Here is a 22,500-nt window from a genome sequence, read left to right on the forward strand (position 1 = left end):
TATATAATAATGTGCGGCTATGTGGTCTAGTGGTATGACACTCGCTTTCGGATCGGAAGGTCCTGGGTTCGAGCCTCGTGCTCGGCGCATAGTTGAGTCCTTGGAAAAGGCTCTTTACTCACATTCTCTCACCGTACTCAGGTGTAAAATGAGTACCTGGTCGTTAACAGCGTTGTCTTTGAAAAATTGTAATATCGCCTAACAGGCATCATGTCCCATCCTACATGTTAAATGTTACTGTTGACCAGGGACCCCTTGTAAAGTGCTTTGAGCACATTTAGTGGATATTGGGCTATATAAAGCTCAATTTTTTTTGTTTTTTTTTGTTTTAAAATAAAAAGATGACAAACTTGGTCATTGGTATATTTGCCTTAAACATGCATAAAATTTGGAAATTGCAACATAATAGCAACAGTGACCTTCCAACTTTAAAAATTAAAATTTGAGGACGGTACAGAGGTTGTAAAATGTGTTCCTTCAACTTCAATATTGGATTGTGTGTATGTGTGTGTGTGTGGAGAGAGGGTGTGTGAGGGGGGGGGGGGGGATAGACTTAATTTGAAATTAGCCTATTTTTCTGTAAATGAAATAAGCCTGCTATTACAGTCTACCATAAAATGGGGTGGATTAAACACACCCTTAGAAAGAATGACTCCACTAGAACAAATAAAGTATTAGACTGGAACCCTCAGAGGGCAGAAGATCAAGGGGAAGTCCACGGGGAACATGGAGAAGACTTAAAGAAGCTGATATACAGAGAAGTGATCAGACATGGAACGAGATTAAAAAGATAGCTCATGATAGAGAAGGATGGAAACTGTTTGTCTGTGGCCTATAGCTTGACTCAGGGTGAAAAAGGCAATGATGATGATGATAGAGAAGGATGGAAACTGTCTGTGGCCAACACCCCGACCCAGGGTGAAAAAGGCAATGATGATGATGATGACGGCCAGTTGAGGTTATTACACCAGCCCCCAAATATGCCCCCCCCCCCCTCACACAATGTTAGATATTATCTAAACAAATATGGTAATAATAATAATAATACATGACATTTATAACGCGCATTTTCATCACTGGGTGATGCTCAATGCGCGAAACAATAATATAGTGACATTATTATACAAATGAAACATTATACATACTACATCAACATAATATTATCATATTACAACAATGTAATAACTAAACATAAAGTCATTAATACAAGATATGTTATAATACATCCACATGCTATGTCAAATACGGAAATAATATAAAATAATGATATAATAACATAAACTAAATTAACATTCATATTGGGGTCAAATTACAAAGATGCTCATCGTTTGATGATTTGATCCTTCCCCGTTTGGCCACTTTTTAAACATCTTGATAAGACAAATCGTGACAGTGAAATAACCTGCCCAATGTTATTTCTCTTAAGTGTGGAGAATCTATCAAATGATATTCCCATTTTACTTATATTTGTTTACTATCTTTCAATCTTGGGGGGAGGGGGTATTCAGGGGCTAGTCTTAGTCACCCCGGCTAGCCTTAGACTTAGTCACCAGAATCTACGGTTATTCCTAAGTTGGTCATCCTTGGCCATTGGAATAGGAAAATATCATTTTTATATCGGAATGTAAATGTTGCTGCTCGAGGCTCAAAGAAATAAATAACATTGTGAAATTGAATGTAAGCTTCAATTTAATATAGGAAAACATTGTTTTTGCTTATTCATCTTAACAACGCCACTACCGCATTATCTCATTCATCTGTAGTGTTTCATTCATCCTGTTTAGTTGATAAAGGGGAAAACTGAAATGTCCATTTTATCTGTTTTCGTATTATAAATTGAAGCTTACATTCAATTTCACATTGTTATTTATTTTTTATATCAGATTAAATGAATTCCTATCATATCATATGCAAGAGATGAGTACAGGAGAATGGTGAGGTGAGGAGGATAGAGCGTATGAAAAAGGGCAAAGCGTGTGTGTGTGTGTGGGGGGGGGGGGGGGGTAAGTGTGTGTGTGTGTGCGTGTGTATCATGGAGAGAGAGAGAACAATGAGAGGAGAGTGCGGGATAGAATTGAAACGAGAAAATATAAAAAGAAGAAAAATAAAATAAAATGAAACCAAATGACAGATAGCTTATTTGTCATACCAAACAAATGGGCCAATACAGATGTTCCCTTCTCCCTGTTTAGAACCATAACATCTTCATTTGGGTAGTCCTCTGCTTTTTGTGACGCCATTCTGGGCTTTTTTTCAGTACGGTGACCACGCACAATTTTTATGGGACCTAAAATAGAAAGACAATCCTTATATTTAAAGCAAAGAGGAGAAAGCGAATGAAATAAATAAATAATAATAACTTGAGCTTTGATATAGCGCATTTTCCACTAAACGTGCTCAAGCTACACTGCAGGTGTGTGTGTGTGTGTGTGTGTGTGTGTGTGTGTGTGTGTGTGTGTGTGTGTGTGCAGTATGATACAAATGCAGAAACACACAGCCACTCACATGCACCATCCCCGTTCCGCATAACCGACACATCTCTTTGCTTATTCTTATTAATTCATCATTTGTTTTGATTTCAATGTCATGCGGCATAATTTGCAAATAGTTGGTTACGATGGTTAATGAATGTTCCAGTACAGCCTCCATACCCCTCCCCCCCAACCACACACACACACACGCGAACCCCTTGTAACATATCATAAATATCCCTCAACATATCAATAAAATATATAAATAATAAAGTTCCCTTTATTCATCCTCAAGCGGAAATTTGTCTTAGGGTCGCCTCCAAGGGAAGACTGCGCAGTGCCACAAATTGAGCTAGAGAGAGGTGGCTTGCTGAAGGCAATATAACCCAGTAGATATTCGAACTAGGTATCTTTCATATACTAAACAAAGACCACACCGCTGAGCCACGCTGCCTCCCACCTCTCCATCATCATGATTATGACAAAGCACGGATTTCTCAAACTTTTTCCATGTCCTGAGGAGTTAGAGGAAACTGTGCTAGAGTGTACTATTGTGCAGCTATGTGGTCTAGTCGTATGACACTCGCTTTCCGATCGGAAGGTCCTGTGTTCGAATTGGGTTATCAGACCTGCAAATAAGTGCACATCGACCTCTTTTCTTTAATCTTTCAACAACAACAAAAATTACTTACCAGTACTAGTACCACTAGACCACATAGCTGCACATAACCTCTCGGCGAGTTTAATTTATGTAAGAGGGGTGCGGGGAATGAAGAATAATAACTCGTTATGGTAGCGCCTGATGTAGATCTATTCAAATTGAGGCGTCAATGCCCCTACGCCAATTTAGGTCACATAGTGTAATGGATGGGTAACACAAAGATATGATAAGTCACGTCGTATTTCAGATTTCTGCTTATTTATGATAACAAAAACGAAAGTAAAAGTACAAATCAGCTGCTAGTCTCAGCAGTACAAAAACAAGGACTAAATAAAAGTAGATATATTCATTTGATGAATATTTCAAATGACTACTGATATCAAACTAGTAATAATGATAATAATGCATACATTACATTCCTCGCGCCCTAGTTAATAATAGATGACTTCATTAAAGCTTAACAAGAACAGTTCAATGAATGGAAAAGAAATGGAATGCTGATCAAATAGAAGTTTAAATAAACTCTTGCTGCTAAGGACTGATTCTTAGAATCACTCAGATATTAATATAAAATTAGGTTAATATTGTAACAATGTAAAAAGAAGTTTATCGTATAAAATGAAATTAAAGATAAGTAGAACATCATCAAGTTCAACAAACTCGAAATTAGGCAAACAATTACATGCACTATAAATTAAGTTTCTCAGGTATTTTTCTTTGTCTTAAAGTTCTTCTTGGCTGAAAAGGGGAGTTACAAACTGTAGCGTTTGCTGGCACCTGCGTTTCGTTATTAAAATCGTTATTATCTTCTATCTCTACTTCTCCTCCAACATCAAGATTGTGACCATTAGGTCGCAGTGGGGTAGGAGGGGTTAATAACAGTCTGGGTTACTTGCAAAGTGGGACAAAGACTACTGATTGAAAATTAAGTTAGCACAAAGAAAAAACTTTTTATAGCGAGATTTAAGCTTCTCCTATCATTACATAGAAGCTGGTCTAGGACTAGAAAGTACTTTATCAAAGTGAAATATGTATGTCTTTATATCTACTCACAAGTAGAATAGGATAAGGCATCGGACATCTCTAAGATTCCACAAGATTTATTTGTCTGATAAGCAAAATTGATGTGGTCTTACTGTTGTACCTAATGGAGACAAATTATCAATGCTCAACATAAAACGTTATAGAGCAATTTTTTACCAAGATTATAAACAGCAGTCACCACCCACCAATCCACATTATAAAAGCCTAACACTCTCGTAACACAATCTATTCATATAACAATAATAATAATAATAATAATAATAATAATAATAATAATAATAATAATAATAATAACAATAATAATAATAAAATAAAAATGAGAACAGTATAACAGAGCAATATATAATAACATGTAACAAGCAAAATTTAAAACTTGAAAGATTAAAGTTAAAGAAACCCCTGAAAGAAATTAGGTTGATGTACACTTATTTGCAGGTCTGCTAACCCAATTCATTATGAGCTCATTGTTGTAATGGAAATCTTTTTTTTTAAATGATGCAAAATATTGTTCATTACAACAATGTTATCCAGGCCATAATTGCACTCGGTTATCAGACCTGCAAATATGTGAGCCTAGACTAGAAACACACACACACACAAACGCACCCTTGTAACATTTCAATAGAGTAAATAATAATAGAGTTCTCTTTAGTCATCCCCATACGGAAATTTGTCTTAGGTTTTATTCAAAAGAAAGACTAAAATAACCCCGGTGTCAGCCGCAGCACTACGCCGCAAATTGAACTAGGGAGAGGTGGCTTGCTGATGGCATTGACATAACACACACCAACTACGTTGGATATTGGAACTCGATAGGAATCTTTCGGGTACGGAGATAATCATACAGTACAGCTGAGCCACACTGGAAAAGCAATCGTCTCAAAAAGGGACAGATATTGACAACTGATCTTGACTGCTGATAAGAAAACCAACTGGAATTTGAGAAATCAATGAAATGAACAATAATTAGGTACTTTGGTAAACGTCCATTTGGCCCTCCAGCAGGGAGCCGATAAATGGGCTAGTGGCTGTGACCCGATTTTATGGACTTTTGAGTGATGGGTCTCAGAAAAAGTTCCATAGATTTTTTTGTTTATGGATGGATTTTAATGATTTATGTCTTATTTTCTTCAGGAGAAATTACTCTATCGTTTGGTGTCGTTTATTTTAAAATCAATGACAATTTAGTATATCTTTTGATTGTGGATAAAATAAGGTATAATTTCGCTTTGGATAATTAAAAGATTAGAACTTAGTAAATCAAAATTTCATGATGGCACGTTTACTAAACATCTTAACTTTAATATAAAATTAAATTCAGGGCAAAGTTGTATACCGCATCCATGAAATTCGTTCCAGCAAAATCCTTACTCAAATCTTAGCGACCATTTTAGACCAGTTTTGAAATCCAAATGGTGGTTACTACCGGAAATGCAACAATTTTCAGGTCACAAAGTCCGTCAGTAAATAACAAAGGCAAATAGAAGACCATTTTTCAGCCTTTAAATTAACATAACTTTTCTTCTGCTTACCTGATTTTCACAATTTTGGTATCATTAGAATCGTGTTGAAAAGCACTTTAAAATGATATAGGATTCATTGAGCTCAATCCAATTTGATTTTTTTACCAAAGTACCTACAATAATGAAACTGAAACGTCATCATTTTAACATTTGCGGGCGCTACACCCGAATTAGAATGAATAACTTTTGACAAACAAAAATGTACAATGCCTTACTTTGTTCGTCGTAGGGACGTGAGCCGTAATATTTTCAAAAGCAGAGCATACAGATCAATATTTGTAAAGCGCTTTGAGCACGTTTAGTGGATATTGCGCTATATTTTAAAAAAGCTCAATATTTACTGAACTTACTGCATTGGTACATTGTTTTGATAAAGGATCCAAGTTTCGAGTTTCGAAACAAATAGGAAAATCCAACATTTTAAGTCTCAAATTTCCCCTACACTATTTATAGACGCCAGCCCAAGAACCCCCCTAGAAAGAGGAGAGCAAACGCTAGGAAGCCCCTCCAAGCGTGACCTTCGTTACTCTAGTATAACGAAGGCCACGCTCCAAGCCTCCTATTTCTAGATTCTAGGCTCCAAGTTCACGTTGACGCCAGCCTCTGGGTTCTCTCGTACAAAATAAAGCGTTGGAAAAAGAGCTTTTCTATTTTCCTGTGCTTTAGCCACCAAGGCATGGTATGATGAAGCTGCAACACCAGTGCCAAACGAACTTGACTTGTTTCCAGCCAAGTTTTATAATATGAACTAAAGTCAAAGTATAATACATATCACAGTAATTTACGTTGAATAATTAATTAATATAGAATGTTTAGTTCGATCGTAAATCTAGATTTATCTTATATCCAGCAATATGCTGCTATGTAATATAGTGGTTTGACATTCGCCAGTCTCGCCCCCGCGGCGCATAGTTGAGTCATTGGAAAATACTCTTTTTTCACATTCTCTCACCGTACTCCGGTGTAAAATGAGTATCTCCAGTAAACAGTGTTGTCATTGTCGGGGGGGGGGGGGGGAATAGCCCACTATCGCCCAACTGCTAACAGGCGTCATGTCTCGTCCTACATGTTAATTGTTCCTGTTTGCTATGGACCGATTGTAAAGCGTTTTTAGCAAGTTTATTTTTCTATGCCTTCCTTAAAATATGCTCAACAGTCCTACACCAGCTGGTTGTCTCTGAAACAGAGCCCAACTTTACCATCTCATTATAGTAAAAAGAAAGGCCTGTTGTTGCACCCGCTATTTATTGATAGCGCTGTTTGTTGTGGGTGCCGTTTTCAAATTACGTTATTTATGTAACTAGGGCTATGTCACGCGGCTATGTGGTCTAGTGGTATGACACTCGCTTTCGGATCGAAAGGTCCTGGGTTTGAGCCTCGCTCGGCGCATAGTTGAGTCCTTGGAGAAGGCTCTTTACTCACATTCTCTCACCGTACTCAGGTGTAAAATGAGTACCTGGCCGTTAACAACAGAGTTGTCTCTGTCCCAAAAATTTGTAATATCGCCTGGCAGGCGTCATGTCTTGTCCTACATGTTGTGTTGCTGTTGACCAGGAACCCCTTGTAAAGCGCTTTGAGCACGTTTAGTGGATATTGCGCTATATAAAAGCTCAAGGTTTTTTTTAGTTTTTTTTTAGGGTACCTTTAGCGTTCCTTTTTTTTTTATATAACATCAATTGCTAGAAATCACAACTAGAGGTGTCGTCTGGAAAAAAGAAAACTACATGCAATATGTGACCCATTGCCTCAAAATGGTATAAAGTCGGGTTGGTTAAGATGTTGAAATTTTAATTTAAAACCAGAAATATCAGACTTGTGTTGAGTTTGTATGTTTTATTGAGGTGAATGGATACCATATTTTAGGGTGCTAATGCCAACAATTTATATTTTTGACCAGTTTAACATTTAATTCGGCTTTTAAGCATATGATTCGTTCCGACATAATACCGTTTTGAGGCGATGGGTCACATATGAATATGTGTATAAGATATAAACGATACCTACTTATTTTGATAAGATGATTTTATGCGCTTCTGGACTGCCGATGTCAATGTGGACACACGGCTCAAAACATGGACCACATCCTTCACGAGTGCGAACTTGGACCATATATCAGTGATATGGACGTGAGAGGCTGTACCCCTGAAGCCATCCAATGGATTCAACACTGGCGCGACACGATATGATGATGATGATGATGATGCGCTTCTGGATAAACAGCAACAGATCATTGTGGATAATAAATGGTAAAGTAGTCCTTCAGAGCCATTCGGACCATGGAGCCGGCGTTTATCCCGGTTTCTATAGCGTGAAACAGACAATAGCAATTGCTTGCTATCCTTTGGACGCTAATCTATCGCAAAATACATTCCGCCAAATCGGTTTGAGCATTAACCCATCGCACCAGACCGTATCGTACGCCGCTGATAGGTCTATAAACACAGCACCTGTTTGCTGTTTTCTCTCGAACCCGTGCTCAATATGCTCTGTAAGGGCAATGACCTGCTCCGTGGTGCACCTCCCTTCCCTGAAGCCTGCCTGCTCAGGTGGCAGGGCAGCGTCTAGGACCGGCCCCCATCGGTTTAATAGAACACGCTCCAACAGTTTGTAAAGACAGCTCAGCAGCGATATGGGTCTGTAACTGTCTGCCTCCTTCGCCGGCTTCCCTGGCTTCAGGATGGCAACTATCTTCGCATGCTTCCACACTTGTGGAAGCTTTCCGTTTGCAAGGATGTCAGACATTGCCTCTGCTAGCCAGGCCCGTGCCCTGGGGCCCAGATGCGTCACCATATCGGGATATACACCATCTATCCCAGCTGCTTTGCCGTTCTTCACTTCGCTAATGGCTGCACCCACTTCTCGGGGACTGAACGGGGCCGACGCCACGAGCAAAGTTAGGAAATTGAAGAATGGGGTCCCTCAGGGGTCGGTACTTGCGCCAATGTTGTTTAACGTTTACATTAGCGATATGCCGAACACTTCCTCCCTGAGGCTGGGATACGCAGACGACTGGGCACTCGTTACTCAGAGTAAAGTGTGGACCCGTCTCGAGAGCGTACTCAGCGAGGACGTCACCAGACTCAAATCCTACTTTGACAAGTGGTACCTGAAGATGAACACTTCAAAAACCGTGGCCACTGCATTTCACTTATGCAGTGGTTGGCACACCCGTAAACTGAATGTCCTAGTCGGGGACCAGCCACTCCCATATGAGCCGCGTCCAAAATACCTAGGGGTGACGCTGGATCGCAGCCTTACCTATCGGGTTCATCTCGAAGGGGTTGCCCGGAAGATAGAGAAGCGGAATAGTCTTCTAAGGAAGCTGGCGGGATCGACTTGGGGCGCTAGCCAAGCGCTCCTGAGAACATCCGCCCTGGCACTATGCTATTCCACCGCGGAGTATTGCGCTCCAGTGTGGGGTAGAAGCAGAAACGTTGAGAAGGTGGATGTAAAACTTCGCAAGTCGATGCACATAGTGTCGGGAACGCTAGCAACAACCCCTAGAGAATGGGGCCCGGTGATGGCAGCGATCCAGCCCCCCGATGTCCGGAGGGAGACCATTACGGGAAACTGGCTGAGTAAGATCAAAGAGAGAGGGTATGGGGATACCCCTCTCATGCGCATAATGAACGGTGCCCCCGTTTCGAGCCGAAATAAGTCCCGGCAACCCTTGTACGCAGAATCCTTGACTACGGACAGAGCTGCACATACGAGATGGAAGTCGGTTTGGACGAATTCAATCCCTCGTGGGGGCGGGGACCTACACTCCTCTAAGCTTGGTGAGAAGTTGCCAGGCTTTGATACCAGTAAGAGGAGACACTGGGTAGCTGCGAATCGGCTTCGGTCGAGGAGCTGCCTAACGGCCGGTGCGTTACATCAGTGGGGTCTAACTTCCTGTCCTTTATGTCCACGCTGTGGGCAAGAACCCGAAACGGCAGAGCATCTAGTCGAAAGGTGTGTTGTGACGATGCTACCGGGCGGGTTCGCGACGGTGCACGAATGCGGACCGGACTTTGCTGATTGGGTCGATCGTCATAACATAATAGTGTGAACCATAAGAAGCAGCTGCTGCCAAATCGGTCCCCCTCGTGGATCTTTACCTTGCAGTGGTGAGGGGGCTTGAGGCACACGGGAGGGCAAAGGTGTAAACCCCGGTCGACCGTCACGAGACCATCCCGGGTATCGAGCCAACGAGCCACATGAGCTGCTCGCCCCGGTGTGTGACTAAATTTGATCCAAACCCGGTGCCCGAATAGCAGCCCTATCCCGGGCGCCACACTATTATCCTTATGTCGAGTCCCAATCAGTCCCGTCAATGGCGAAGCGGTCTGCCGCCTAGCCAAATAATACCGCGTTCGTGTCGCCAGGGTCGTCGGCACGTCCGAGAAAAAAGCAAACGTCCCATGCATCAATCGATTCGCGGCCTGCCGAACGGAAAATGCGACGGCGGGGATGGCGAGCTGACGCGTATATTGTCCCTGAACGTCGAGAGCCAGAGTATGGCAAAAAATGAGCTTTTATCAAAGCTATTGGCCGTTCATTGCGTAGATATCCTCCTGTTACAGGAGACCCACCTTTATTCAGGCGTGCAATCTTCCCGATTCCAGATCCCAGGCTATACGGCGGTCCAACGCGAGGACACCTCGAGGCTCAAAGGAGGGGTTAGCGTTTACGCTAAAGAGCCATCGAAGGTAAGGGTCATTGAGAGCGTAACGGACAGCAATGGGGTGAACCGAATTTCCGTGGAAGTAGGTGGACTGTGTTTGCATAATATTTACAAACCACCTAGAGCGACTTGGACTACACCACCAGTACCGGTGGTCAGCCACCCTTCCATCTGTCTGGGAGACTTTAATAGCCACCATCACGAATGGAGCTACCGAGACTGCAACGAGGCAGGAAGACAACTCCGCTCATGGATGGACTGTAATGATCTACACCTAGTGTACGATCCTACAGCCAAGGGTACCTTCCGGGGTACCCGCCATAAGAAGGAGTACACTCCAGACCTCACCCTCGTAACGAAAGGCGCGAACGGTGAACCGCTGCAGGTGAAGCGGACAGTCCTCGGGGACTTTCCGCATAGCCAGCACAGGCCGGTCCTTGTCACAGCTGGGGTGACAATACCAAGGGTGCAGTCTCTCCCACTTTGCAGATGGAATTTCAGGAAGGCTGACTGGGAGGAATTCAGTTCCTATATCGAGCAGGTCTGCCCTGCTATTCCTCCCAAGTCCAAGAATATAACCAGATTTAGTAGGCTACTGGTTAAGAGCGCTCAACGCTCTATTCCACGGGGCAAACGGAAATTCTACACCCCTTGCTGGACAGCAGAGTCGGAAGAGCTGTACCGAGAGTACCAGCAGACCCAGTCCCAGGACACAGCCGATAGACTACTTCAGTCTCTGGCAGAGGGAAGGAAGCAACGGTGGCAGGAGACCGTGGAAAGTCTCGACTTTACACACTCCAGCTGCCACGCTTGGCGTCTGATAAAGAAATTGGACCCAGATCGGAATTTCGCGAAGGCTGCACCGGAATGCGAGGCAGACACAATTGCCAAGAATATTAAGACCCGTAGTAAGCGGGTCCCTAATCAGGCTTTTGAGCGCGGTGTCCGCAAGGCATACCGTACGATTTTGGACTCGCTACCTGCGGAGGAGTCGGACTGGACGGCCCCGTTCAGTCCCCGAGAAGTGGGTGCAGCCATTAGCGAAGTAAAGAACGGCAAAGCAGCAGGGATAGATGGTGTATATCCCGATATGGTGACGCATCTGGGCCCCAGGGCACGGGCCTGGCTAGCAGAGGCAATGTCTGACATCCTTGCAAAAGGAAAGCTTCCACAAGTGTGGAAGCACGCGAAGATAGTTGCCATCCTGAAGCCAGGGAAGCCGGCGAAGGAGGCAGACGGTTACAGACCCATATCGCTGCTGAGCTGTCTTCACAAATTGTTGGAGCGTGTTCTATTAAACCGATGGGGGCCGGTCCTAGACGCTGCCCTGCCACCTGAGCAGACAGGCTTCAGGGAAGGGAGGTGCACCACGGAGCAGGTCATTGCCCTTACAGAGCATATTGAGCACGGGTTCGAGAGAAAACAGCAAACAGGTGCTGTGTTTATAGACCTATCAGCGGCGTACGATACGGTCTGGTGCGATGGGTTAATGCTCAAACTTGCAAACATCATAAGGTGCAAAAAGACCTTGAAGTTGTTCTCTTCGATCTTAGGGGAAAGGCAATTCCACGTCGCGCTGGGAGACGTCACGAGCAAAGTAAGGAAATTGAAGAATGGGGTCCCTCAGGGGTCGGTACTTGCGCCAATGTTGTTTAACGTTTACATTAGCGATATGCCGAACACTTCCTCCCTGAGGCTGGGATACGCAGACGACTGGGCACTCGTTACTCAGAGTAAAGTGTGGACCCGTCTCGAGAGCGTACTCAGCGAGGACGTCACCAGACTCAAATCCTACTTTGACAAGTGGTACCTGAAGATGAACACTTCAAAAATCGTGGCCACTGCATTTCACTTATGCAGTGGTTGGCACACCCGTAAACTGAATGTCCTAGTCGGGGACCAGCCACTCCCATATGAGCCGCGTCCAAAATATTTAGGGGTGACGTTGGATCGCAGCCTTACCTATCGGGTTCATCTCGAAGGGGTTGCCCGGAAGATAGAGAAACGCAACAGTCTTCTGAGGAAGCTGGCGGGATCGACTTGGGGCGCTAGCCAGGCGCTCCTGAGAACATCCGCCCTGGCACTATGCTATTCCACCGCGGAGTATTGCGCTCCAGTGTGGGGTAGAAGCAGAAACGTTGAGAAGGTAGATGTAAAACTTCGCAAGTCGATGCACATAGTGTCGGGAACGCTAGCAACAACCCCTAGAGAATGGGGCCCGGTAATGGCAGCGATCCAGCCCCCGATGTCCGGAGGGAGACCATTACGGGAAACTGGCTGAGTAAGATCAAAGAGAGAGGGAATGGGGATACCCCTCTCATGCGCATAATGAACGGTGCCCCGTTTCGAGCCGAAATAAGTCCCGGCAACCCTTGTACGCAGAATCCCTGACTACGGACAGAGCTGCACATACGAGATGGAAGTCGGTTTGGACGAATCCAATCCCTCGTGGGGGCGGGGACCTACACTCCTCTAAGCTTGGTGAGAAGTTGCCAGGCTTTGATACCAGTAAGAGGAGACACTGGGTAGCTGCGAATCGGCTTCGGTCGAGGAGCTGCCTAACGGCCGGTGCGTTACATCAGTGGGGTCTAACTTCCTGTCCAATATGTCCACGCTGTGGGCAAGAACCCGAAACGGCAGAGCATCTAGTCGAAAGGTGTGTTGTGACGATGCTACCAAGCGGGTTCGCGACGGTGCACGAATGCGGACCGGACTTTGCTGATTGGGTCGATCGTCATAACATAATAGTGTGAACCATAAGAAGCTGCTGCCAAATCGGTGGGGTCTAACTTCCTGTCCAATATGTCCACGCTGTGGGCAAGAACCCGAGACGACAGAGCATCTAGTCGAAAGGTGTGTTGTGACGATGCTACCAGGCGGGTTCGCGACGGTGCACGAATGCGGACAGGACTTTGCTGATTGGGTCGATCGTCATAACATAATAGTGTGAACCATAAGAAGCTGCTGCCAAATCTAACAGACTCGGCTACTCGAGAGTAAAAAGTTTTTCATTTTTTACTATTCATTTTCTTATTGATGCTTTGCGTTTAGGTAAAATGCTCAGATGAAACATACCAACGAAAAAAAAAAAAAAAAAAAAAAAAAAAAAAAAAAAAAAAAAAAAAAAAAAAACAAACGTTTATATAGCCTAAATGATTTAGTTTAGTGAGAAATATCACCAAACTCATTAAAACAAAGAGCCAAGTGACGTTATCGTCGTTCATTCTGTAACTAGTGTAATTTGTTTTGTTTTTTAAATCTCTGATCGTGGCACCGCCATATACTGTGATGACGTCAAGCCGCGGCTCATTTCTGGTTTTGTCTGGCCAATGCACCCCAATGACACGTCTCAAACTCAATTGTTTGCGATGAAGGGAGTCCAGGGTGTCCAAATTATTCTTTTTTGTAAGACCCCACGTACCACAGTTGTACATAAGGATTGGCAGGACTAGCGCTTTGTATTCTTTTATTTTCATTAATGATGTTCGTCCCGTTCCAAACGCTGAGTAGTTCTCTAAATACAGTTTGAGCTAGCATTTTTCTCCGTTTGATGTCTTCATTCTCATTAAACAAGTTTCTGAGTTGTTTTTTTTTTTACACTATTCCATTCCGCTTGTTTCTTGTTAACCACTGTGATTTCTGTTTTGAATTCGTTGAGCTTCCAATGTCGCAGGGTATTTGATATTGTTGGTATGTGCTGCTTCGTCTGGTCTGCTTTATCAAATGTGACCCACCATATCGAAGCGGTATTATGTCGGGATTCACTCGGTAAGGGAAATTGAATTCATAGCCACAAAAATCCAACTTGGATTTAATTTCTGTACGTTATGGTGGAGTATAAAGACTATTTCTTGCATTGCAAAAACTTCTAAGCTCCAATTGCTCATCAATCTATCTCTAAATTCACTTTTTGGGGTCTGAATCATCCCGACATAATACCGTTTTGAGACAGAGGGTCACAAATATGATATATCAATATCGTCTGCATAGATCTTTTCGCGGGCAATCGAGAGTTTTTTGGAATATATATTTGGAACCAGCACTAAAAGAATCTAGATAGATCAGGACTATAATCAGCGGCGTAGCCTGGTCATTTAGGAGCATGGGGCTGGATTTGAGATGGGTTGTCGCATATATATATATATATATATATATATATATATATATATATATATATATATATAGAGAGAGAGAGAGAGAGAGAGAGAGAGTGAGAGAGAGAGAGAGAGAGAGAGAGAGAGAGCGAGAGAGAGAGAGAGAGAGAGAGAGTTTGATGCACTCAATTATTTTACCAAAATTTGTATGTTCTTTGTAACTTGTTCATCATGCCTAGCTAAGGATAAGCGATAGCCACTGTTAATCTGTGCACCTATGTGAAGAGTACCAACGGTTTTCAATCTAGTGGTGATATTTAAATATAAGTTAGACTTCTGATGGTTCAATGCTCTCTGTGTTAAATTTTTCAAACAGGTAAATCCACTTCTTGTCCAAGACAATTCTGTATTGCTGTTATCGCCAAACAAAATATAATTAAAAGAAAATAAACTCTTATTTTCTATTCTCACCGATAGCCAAGGAAAACGACTATACCAATCTTTATCAAATTAAATGACCGATTCTGTTTCCCGTCTTTAATAGTGAGTACAAAATCGTTTGGTTGATGGGGACCGAGACTTTTAATCAAAAGTTTATTTTCCCTATTCAAAGAACTGGTATTGATAGTCAACAGGTGATCAACGCGATTCATCACACTTAATAATAGCAATTAATTAAAATTTAAAAAACAAACACTGCACACATCAGATTAACACTCGAATTATCAGTAAACATACATACAGTCTCACACTCAAGTTTAAAAGGGACAATGAGGAATTCAATATCACATGCCTGACATGCCTCAAAGAGGGATGAGTAACAGGTACAACACGATTGCCATCAATGGAACAATTAGGTCATTGTGTGTGGCTGCGAGTAAGAAAGCCACAATGACTCAGTTCAACGTCATGCCCACAGTCATAGCACACGGCAAGCGTGAAATGCATCGCCTGGTTGTACCGTGGGAATATGGCTGGAAGCCCTCTCAACCTTTAAAGCCACACGCTGTACTGATTGGTCAGGGGCACGAGTACGACTCGAGCTGTAGTAAATTCAAAGCGGTGTGATTGGTTCAAGTTTTGAGGCTCTGTAAGAGTTTTTTATCACCAGGTCAACAATGAATTTCATTGTTTGTGAAACAGAAAATTAAAAGTGTGACTATTTATTGTTAAATTCTTACATACTTTCAAGACAATGACGACCTGTGGCTTAGCCTTAATAGCCTTTAAGGCCCTACGCCACTGACTATAATTATATTTTAGCGTCACATTTTTAGCTATTTGTATCATTATTAGGATTTCAAATGATAACCCAAATCCATATGGGCTCATTGTTGTAATGGGAATCTCAAAAAAGACGCAATAAAATGTCCATTACAACAATGTTAGGGCCATAAGTGGGTTCGGATGTCAGACCCATAGACTGTAGTCTGTGGTCAGACCTGCATATATGTACACGCAAGGCCCTCTATATAGCACAGGCCAGGAAGCGTGGGAGAGGGACGAAAACTAACAGGCCGACTTCGCCGCTGTCCACTTTATCGTTTACCTGTACGCTGGCGTGCAGCTCTTCGCGCACAAAACAATTTAAAGACGTGTTAAGTGTTAGCGGATCTTATTTCTAAATAATATTAACGCTAATAAGTTCGTTCATTTCAATATCAATAACGACTTAGCTAAAGTTACACAAGTTACCCATATAGAGTACTTTGTAGTAATAATAATAATAGTAGTATAAAATTTAAAAGTGAGAATTCTTATACTTTCCTTTTTTTTTACTTTTATGTGGGTTATACCATGCTCACTGTTAAGGTCATATAAGTGCTCAGTGGTAAGTAAGATGTTAGACAAGTTAAAATAATACCAAGACTTTAGGCCCTGCCATGGATGTTTCAGAGAGGTAGATTTACTACGAGGGAAATAAATATCATCTTTCAAAATAGGTGACGAAAGATATTTACAGGAAAAAATATAGATTGATGATGGTTACCCCATAACATGCATTATGGCCCAGGGATATGCTAACACCCTTTTTGTACGTAAGTACTCAGTCGTATAGCACGACTGAACAAACAGAACAGCTGTGTATGTAAGCTTGTTAAGAGAACACTAGAAGAGAGAGAGAGAGAGAGAGAGAGAGAGAGAGAGAGAGAGAGAGAGAGAGAGAGAGAGAGAGAGAGAGTAAGGTGATATATAAAAGAAAAGTAACTGAAAACAGTTTGTAGTTACAAGTTGTTTTGTTGTTTGTTGCTTTAGGTCTCTTCCAACACAATTGAGGTTATATGAGAGACCGCTGAAACAAAAAAACAAGCAATCTAACAAAAATAGTACAAATGTAAATCAAAATCATAACCTAAAGATATCATAAGCTAAATTATAAATAACCAAGAACAAACAGGCAGAAGATTTACAGAAAAAAAAATATCCCCTGTCAAAAATACAATCACAAACCAAAGAAGCAGGATAGGCTAGTAAAGAGAAGAAGAAACGACATCACTATCGGATCGTACACCCATGCGAACATCATAGGTATATGATTCAAGGGTGATGCTTAGTTACAAGTTGAATAGAGGCAAGAAAATACATTTCCAAAAAATGACTGAGACTGTCGTAGCTGTAGAACACTTGCAATAGCTTTAGACATATAATTATACTCCCCCCCCCCCCCCCCCCCCCCAAAGAAGAAACAGTATGACAATGGAAGAACCTTAAAAGGATTCCCATCTACTATGGCCCCGCCAACCATCCGCTTGCACACTAGAGTAAGAAATAAAACTCAGTTCTTACAGTTATCTCATTGGGACATTTATTTTTAACATATGAACAATCTGTATATCATACATAATATAAAACAGAGATTGCAAGTGACATACTTTTAAAATATATTTATACTTTGTGATTTCAAAAACATAATTACAGTTATAGTATAGTTGAAGTAATAATTATATCACTCAATCAAGCAATTATATTTATTACACACATCATAGTTTTCAAAACATACAAACCAGTAATCTAAACAAGCATATGTGGGGTTTTTTGTTTTTGTTTTTAAGGGTTTTACAACACTTAGGTCATATCAGCGCCAGTAAAAAAGGAAGAAAATGGGATAGTTAAAAGTTATAGAATTACAATTAAAGCACCCAAAAATAAGGCAGACAAAGGGGAATTGGTTCAAATAGGGAACAGATGTTGATTCCAAGAGCACACTATCAGTGTACGAAGTTTGAGATCACTCAATATCTCATTCAGACATAAGCACAGGTCTCCTTCCAGAGGAACACACTCAATTGTTTACAAATCATACATTGGTGAAAGGAAAAATAATACAGTACATAACAGAGAGATGATTTACGAGGAAAAAAAAATATCATCTCCCAAAACTAACTATACATTTGACTGTTTCCCTCCCAGCCAGGGTATCCGTCCAGGGCCAGGACAAAACCAAGTAATCTCATTCCCAAGACAAAGACAGCATGTTGGAAAACAGATATAGGGGGATAAAAGACACAGTATGTATCTCCCTGCCCACTATGTGAGGTCAGGAACAAACAAATATAAAATTCTGACAAAAATACAAATCATGCAAATTTTATGGCTTTTTTTACATTTACAATCTGATTAGAACAGTTTGCTTCATTTACTTTCTTAGAATAATTATTCAACAAAATGTTGACAAATGTTGATATACATATATGAAATAACTTATCTCTTTGAGACTTGCAATTCGTACACACAGATGAAAATTCAATGGGAAGGTTACACTCTGTCCAGTAAGCTATATTTAGTTTCATTTGGACATCTTTTTGATTGTTTAACTTCAAAAAATGTAGCTCCATATTACTAACAGCAACATTCATGATTGAAAGTGCAATTTGAAACAAATGAACAAGAACAGGAGATGGATATGTTAAGCCACCGTGATTAAGGTTTTCAAAATACTCTAAAAGTTTATCATCAATAGAAAAGTCAAGACATTTGTTTTTATCTCCTACAATCTCACAACAAAAAGAACAATCAGTTTTTGTAATAACTTTCTTTGCAACATAGCCAGCAACATATATAATAACATCTAAAGACTCTGACTGAATTTCAACATTTTCAAAAGGAAAATTTTGAATGAAAAGCATGTCACTTTCATCCAAATTATCTGAAGAGAACTCAGATAAAAAAACATTTAACATTTAAGGGAATGCTGCCTTTAGAGGAAGAATGAATAGTTAAAAGCTGCTTTATAGTTAATTTTCTTTCATTCTCAAGAATCTCTTCCACAGAAATCAAAGTATTTCCACCTGATAACTGCCTATATTGACCAAAACGAGCCTCAAGATCATCAGTCTGAAATTTTCCAGTCAAAACAAATTTAAAATTAAGTTTAGTTAAAACATATCTTATCAATTCAACTAGACATTCTAATGTATGGGACAAAGCATAAAATGTATCTGAAGACAAAAAACCACACTTAGTTTCTTTATGCATCTGGTTCCATTTCTTGAGCCATGAAGACATTTTTTAGTAACCAACTCAGTCTTTCATCTTCACAAGAGAAGAAAGGAGAGGCATCTGGTTTAATCTTATTCCTCCCATAATACTGGTGATGTATATTAACCATATCCCACCAACGACAAACTATAGTCAAGAAATTAACAGTACCCTCCCAAGATGTTGAAAGCTGAATGAGGACCTAAGGTTTTCAAAGCAGCAATATTGGTTTCATTAAATATCTTAAGGGCTAAACTGACTTTCTGACGCTCTAAAGAGTGTGGGAATAGTGATTTCCAGGTTAAGGTAGGGGCCTCTTTTAGAAGTTGGGACTTTTCAACTCTGTATAAATGCTTTAAATCAGAAAAGGAAGCATGAGAAATACATTTGCTATCTATGACTTCACTATCTAAATTGGGGAAAGTAAAAGTTTGACTATCGTTTTTAACATTCAACCAATTATTTCGAATTGATTTGAGAAGATGAACAGAGTCAAACAATAAAAAAATCTTGAGAGAATTGTCAATAGGATTAGGTATAAAAAATTTAGTTTCTGAGTCTTTAGTCAGTAAAGAAAACATCTTTCGATTAATTCTATTGTTATCAGAAATGACACTGATGACATTAAATCCAGCTTTACAAACATTAAAAATTACATCATTTGTTGTTTCAAACGAAATCTGAAGCCATCTTTACAACAGGAAACATTCCAACAATTAATTTCTTATTAGACATGACAGAAGAAATCATTGCTCCCCTCTGTAGGATAATTTCGACTTGACATGAACTTCATCAATAAGAAGATTAACATACAAATCTTTATCTGACAGGTACTTAATTTCATTCACTAAAAAATCATTGGCAATCAGACCTGATTTTAAAAATACAGTGCTAGATAATAAACGTAAATATTGCACACTGGGAAGAATAAGTAAAGAATCCCTTAACTTACGATAAGTTGTCGGGGAATTTGAATAAATACAAAAAGAAGCAATCATACATTCAGCAGAAAATCTACGCTGTGATGGAGACAGATTTATCAAATTTAACTGATCAATTTAAAAAAATCAAAAACTTTGTTATTACTATCATCATTATTTTTGTCTCTGCAGACATTCAACAATTTAATTGCCTGATGAAATGTTGAATTATAGGAAGATGTAAAATCTGTTGCAGAATAATGGCTTAAAATATTTTCTAACTGGCTCCAAGTAGACAGCTTAGAGTCCGGAATTATTCATTTCAAGTCATTTTTACAAACAAGAACATTTTTTAACCACACATCTAGTTTCAAATCATTTTTTACACATATACTAACACATATAATAAAAGGAATCGTTAATCCATCCGAATCAGTCGATGCAGTGGCATACAAATATACAGAATCATTTTTAAAGCATAACAAATATCATTATATTTCCACTTTTGCAGAAATCCACACACTTCATTTTTAAAATGCTCAAAACTTAAAATTTTATCTTGTTCTAAAAAAACGTTAAAACTTTCCTCTTCTCTCTCCTCAAGTCTCTGTCTCTTACTCCTGGGGCTTTCCCTTTGAGGCAAAGGGGTAGTAGTGAGGTAAGAGGGAAGATTTGGAAAAACTGATGGGATGGCACCAGCTTTCAACTTCAAACGCTTCCTGCGAACAGTTTTCTGTGGTTGTCCATTTTTTTCAGGAACGACTTTAAAATGTATAATATCATCTTCCTGAAAGTGTTTTTCACAAACAACAGTAAACTTTGTCACAACGAAGTTTTCCCGAGGAATTTTTCTAATCCATGAATTCCTTTGTTCTGCATCTTTCGGGAATTCAAAACAAGATGCCTTTTTTGGCGCACAATTAAGTCTGTAATAATTACTGTCACATCCAGGGACACAGCACTTGTTCACCATCATGGAACGAACTGTTGGTTATCAAATACTGTGGGGAAAAAAAAATAAAAGGTAGATACATTAGTTCATAGTAACCATTTGAAATTAGGGTAGAGATTAATGTCAATTGTTTTAAGCAGGACTACAAGATACATGTACACATTACACATCATCTAAAAAATAACGATAAGTGTTGAATTGTAAGCCTCAATTTATTAGACGAAGACATACTGTGGACGTTTCTGGTTCCCCCTTTATCAACAAAACAAGACGAATAAGAGATGTGTAGTGTGAATGGTGTAGATAAGGTGAATAAATATAAACGATGGGACAGCCTACCCCTTTGTAAGGAAGTACGAATTAAATTCATTAAAATTAAATTGAGCTTTTATATAGTACAATCTCCACTAAACATGCTCAAAGCGCTTTACAAGGGGTCTCTGACAAACAGCAACACGTAACATAGAGAACGAGACATGACGCCTGTTAGGCGATAATACAATTTTTTCGGACAGAGACAACGCTGTTAATGGCCAGATACTCATTTTTTAAAACCTGAGTACGGTGAGAAAATGTGAGCCTTTTCTAAGGACTCAACTATCGCCAAGCGAAGCTCGAACCAAGGACCTTCCGATCAAAAAGCGAGTGTCATACCGCTCGACCACATAGCTGCCCACTAGACCACATAGCCCCATTAAGAAACAAGGCCCACAAATATTGATCTCAAATAAATAAATAATTTTAGAAAATTAAAATCGAAGTTTTTTTTTTAATTAAACATCATGGTAAAATTTTTTTGAAAAACAACAACAAAAATAGGTAACAAAAAAAGAGGGAAAAAAACTAACAAAAACAAACAATAAACAGATAAAGACGCAGTAAACGAATGAGTGATAGGTGCCCAGTCATAATAATAATAATAATAATAATAATAATAATAATAATAATAATAATAATAATAATAATAATAATAATACCCTAATGATAATAATAATAATAATAATAATAATAATAATAATAATAATAATAATAATAATAATAATAATAATAATAATAATAATAATAATAATAGATTAATTAAAGGTTTTAAATATATGAGTGTTGCCAAAATGTTACGTCATATTTTAAGACGTCCACCTCAATTTCCAGTCACAACTTCCCTATGACTATGGCATGGGCTAGCTGAGAGCTGGGACACAATCAGCCCCGTTTGCAGTCGAACTGCCTAGTCTAAGTAAGATAGATTGACGGGAAGCCTTCCGAAAGCTCCTACATCCCCAGTATTCTTGTTCTAGTAGGGGGTTTCAATGGGAATGGGAAACTTTTTTATAATGTTCTAGTAGGGAGTTTGGGAGGGGGGAGACAAACTTAAAAAAAAAAGTTTCCCCCTTCCCAAACCGCCTATCTACTATCTAGATAGTACTCTAGAACATTATAAAATACAAGAATACTGGGGATGTAGGAGCTTTCGGAAGTTTGATCTTCATTTAAGACGTCTATCTACCTACTTTTTCATTTAACAGTCAGCTGTGAGTTAGATAAAACTCTCTTTGTAATCCAAACTCACATTCCATTTTTACCAGTCATTGTCATTGTCACTCGTCACACTCACACTCTACACTCAAGACTCGCGACAAAAACTCACCTTTGTTTGGGAGGATACGCTGAAAATTGAAGAGAGCAACACTCA

General features: G+C 40.1%; 2 protein-coding genes and 1 long non-coding RNA gene across 10 annotated transcripts in view; 1 reads left to right on the plus strand and 2 right to left on the minus strand.

Annotated features, from left to right (window-relative positions):
- LOC144964433 (uncharacterized) overlaps positions 1 to 6,143 on the minus strand; it is a 20,113-nt gene extending 13,970 nt beyond the window's left edge. Inside the window, exons 1-3 of one of the 8 annotated variants that reach the window (XM_078898678.1) lie at positions 6,050 to 6,143; positions 4,186 to 4,276; positions 2,150 to 2,287 (exon numbers count right to left, since the gene is read on the minus strand). In XM_078898678.1, the coding sequence (XP_078754804.1) occupies positions 2,150 to 2,287; positions 4,186 to 4,213 (166 nt within the window). In that variant the 5' untranslated portion in view covers positions 4,214 to 4,276; positions 6,050 to 6,143. Of the gene's footprint in view, positions 1 to 2,149; positions 2,288 to 4,185; positions 4,277 to 5,512; positions 5,595 to 5,708; positions 5,728 to 5,914 lie in introns of those variants that run through there. The other 7 variants (XM_078898676.1, XM_078898677.1, XM_078898679.1 and 4 more) reach the window with 7 other exon arrangements.
- A 1,781-nt stretch (positions 6,144 to 7,924) lies between these two features.
- The window catches only part of LOC144964435 (vacuolar protein sorting-associated protein 11 homolog), a 63,841-nt gene continuing 49,265 nt past the window's right edge, over positions 7,925 to 22,500 (plus strand). Inside the window, exon 1 of the mRNA XM_078898685.1 lies at positions 7,925 to 7,945. Coding sequence (XP_078754811.1) covers positions 7,943 to 7,945 — 3 coding nt within the window. The 5' untranslated portion in view covers positions 7,925 to 7,942. The remainder of the gene's footprint in view (positions 7,946 to 22,500) is intronic.
- The window catches only part of LOC144964436 (uncharacterized), a 5,408-nt gene continuing 147 nt past the window's right edge, over positions 17,240 to 22,500 (minus strand). Inside the window, exons 1-2 of the long non-coding RNA XR_013643839.1 lie at positions 22,456 to 22,500; positions 17,240 to 20,859 (exon numbers count right to left, since the gene is read on the minus strand). The exon at positions 22,456 to 22,500 is cut by the window's right edge and continues 147 nt beyond it. This is a non-coding gene — a long non-coding RNA (uncharacterized LOC144964436). The remainder of the gene's footprint in view (positions 20,860 to 22,455) is intronic.

This window comes from Berghia stephanieae, chromosome 2, assembly GCF_034508935.2.
Source record: "Berghia stephanieae isolate SIO BIC M18660-M18661 chromosome 2, UCSD_Bste_1.3, whole genome shotgun sequence".
Taxonomy (NCBI): domain Eukaryota; kingdom Metazoa; phylum Mollusca; class Gastropoda; order Nudibranchia; family Aeolidiidae; genus Berghia; species Berghia stephanieae.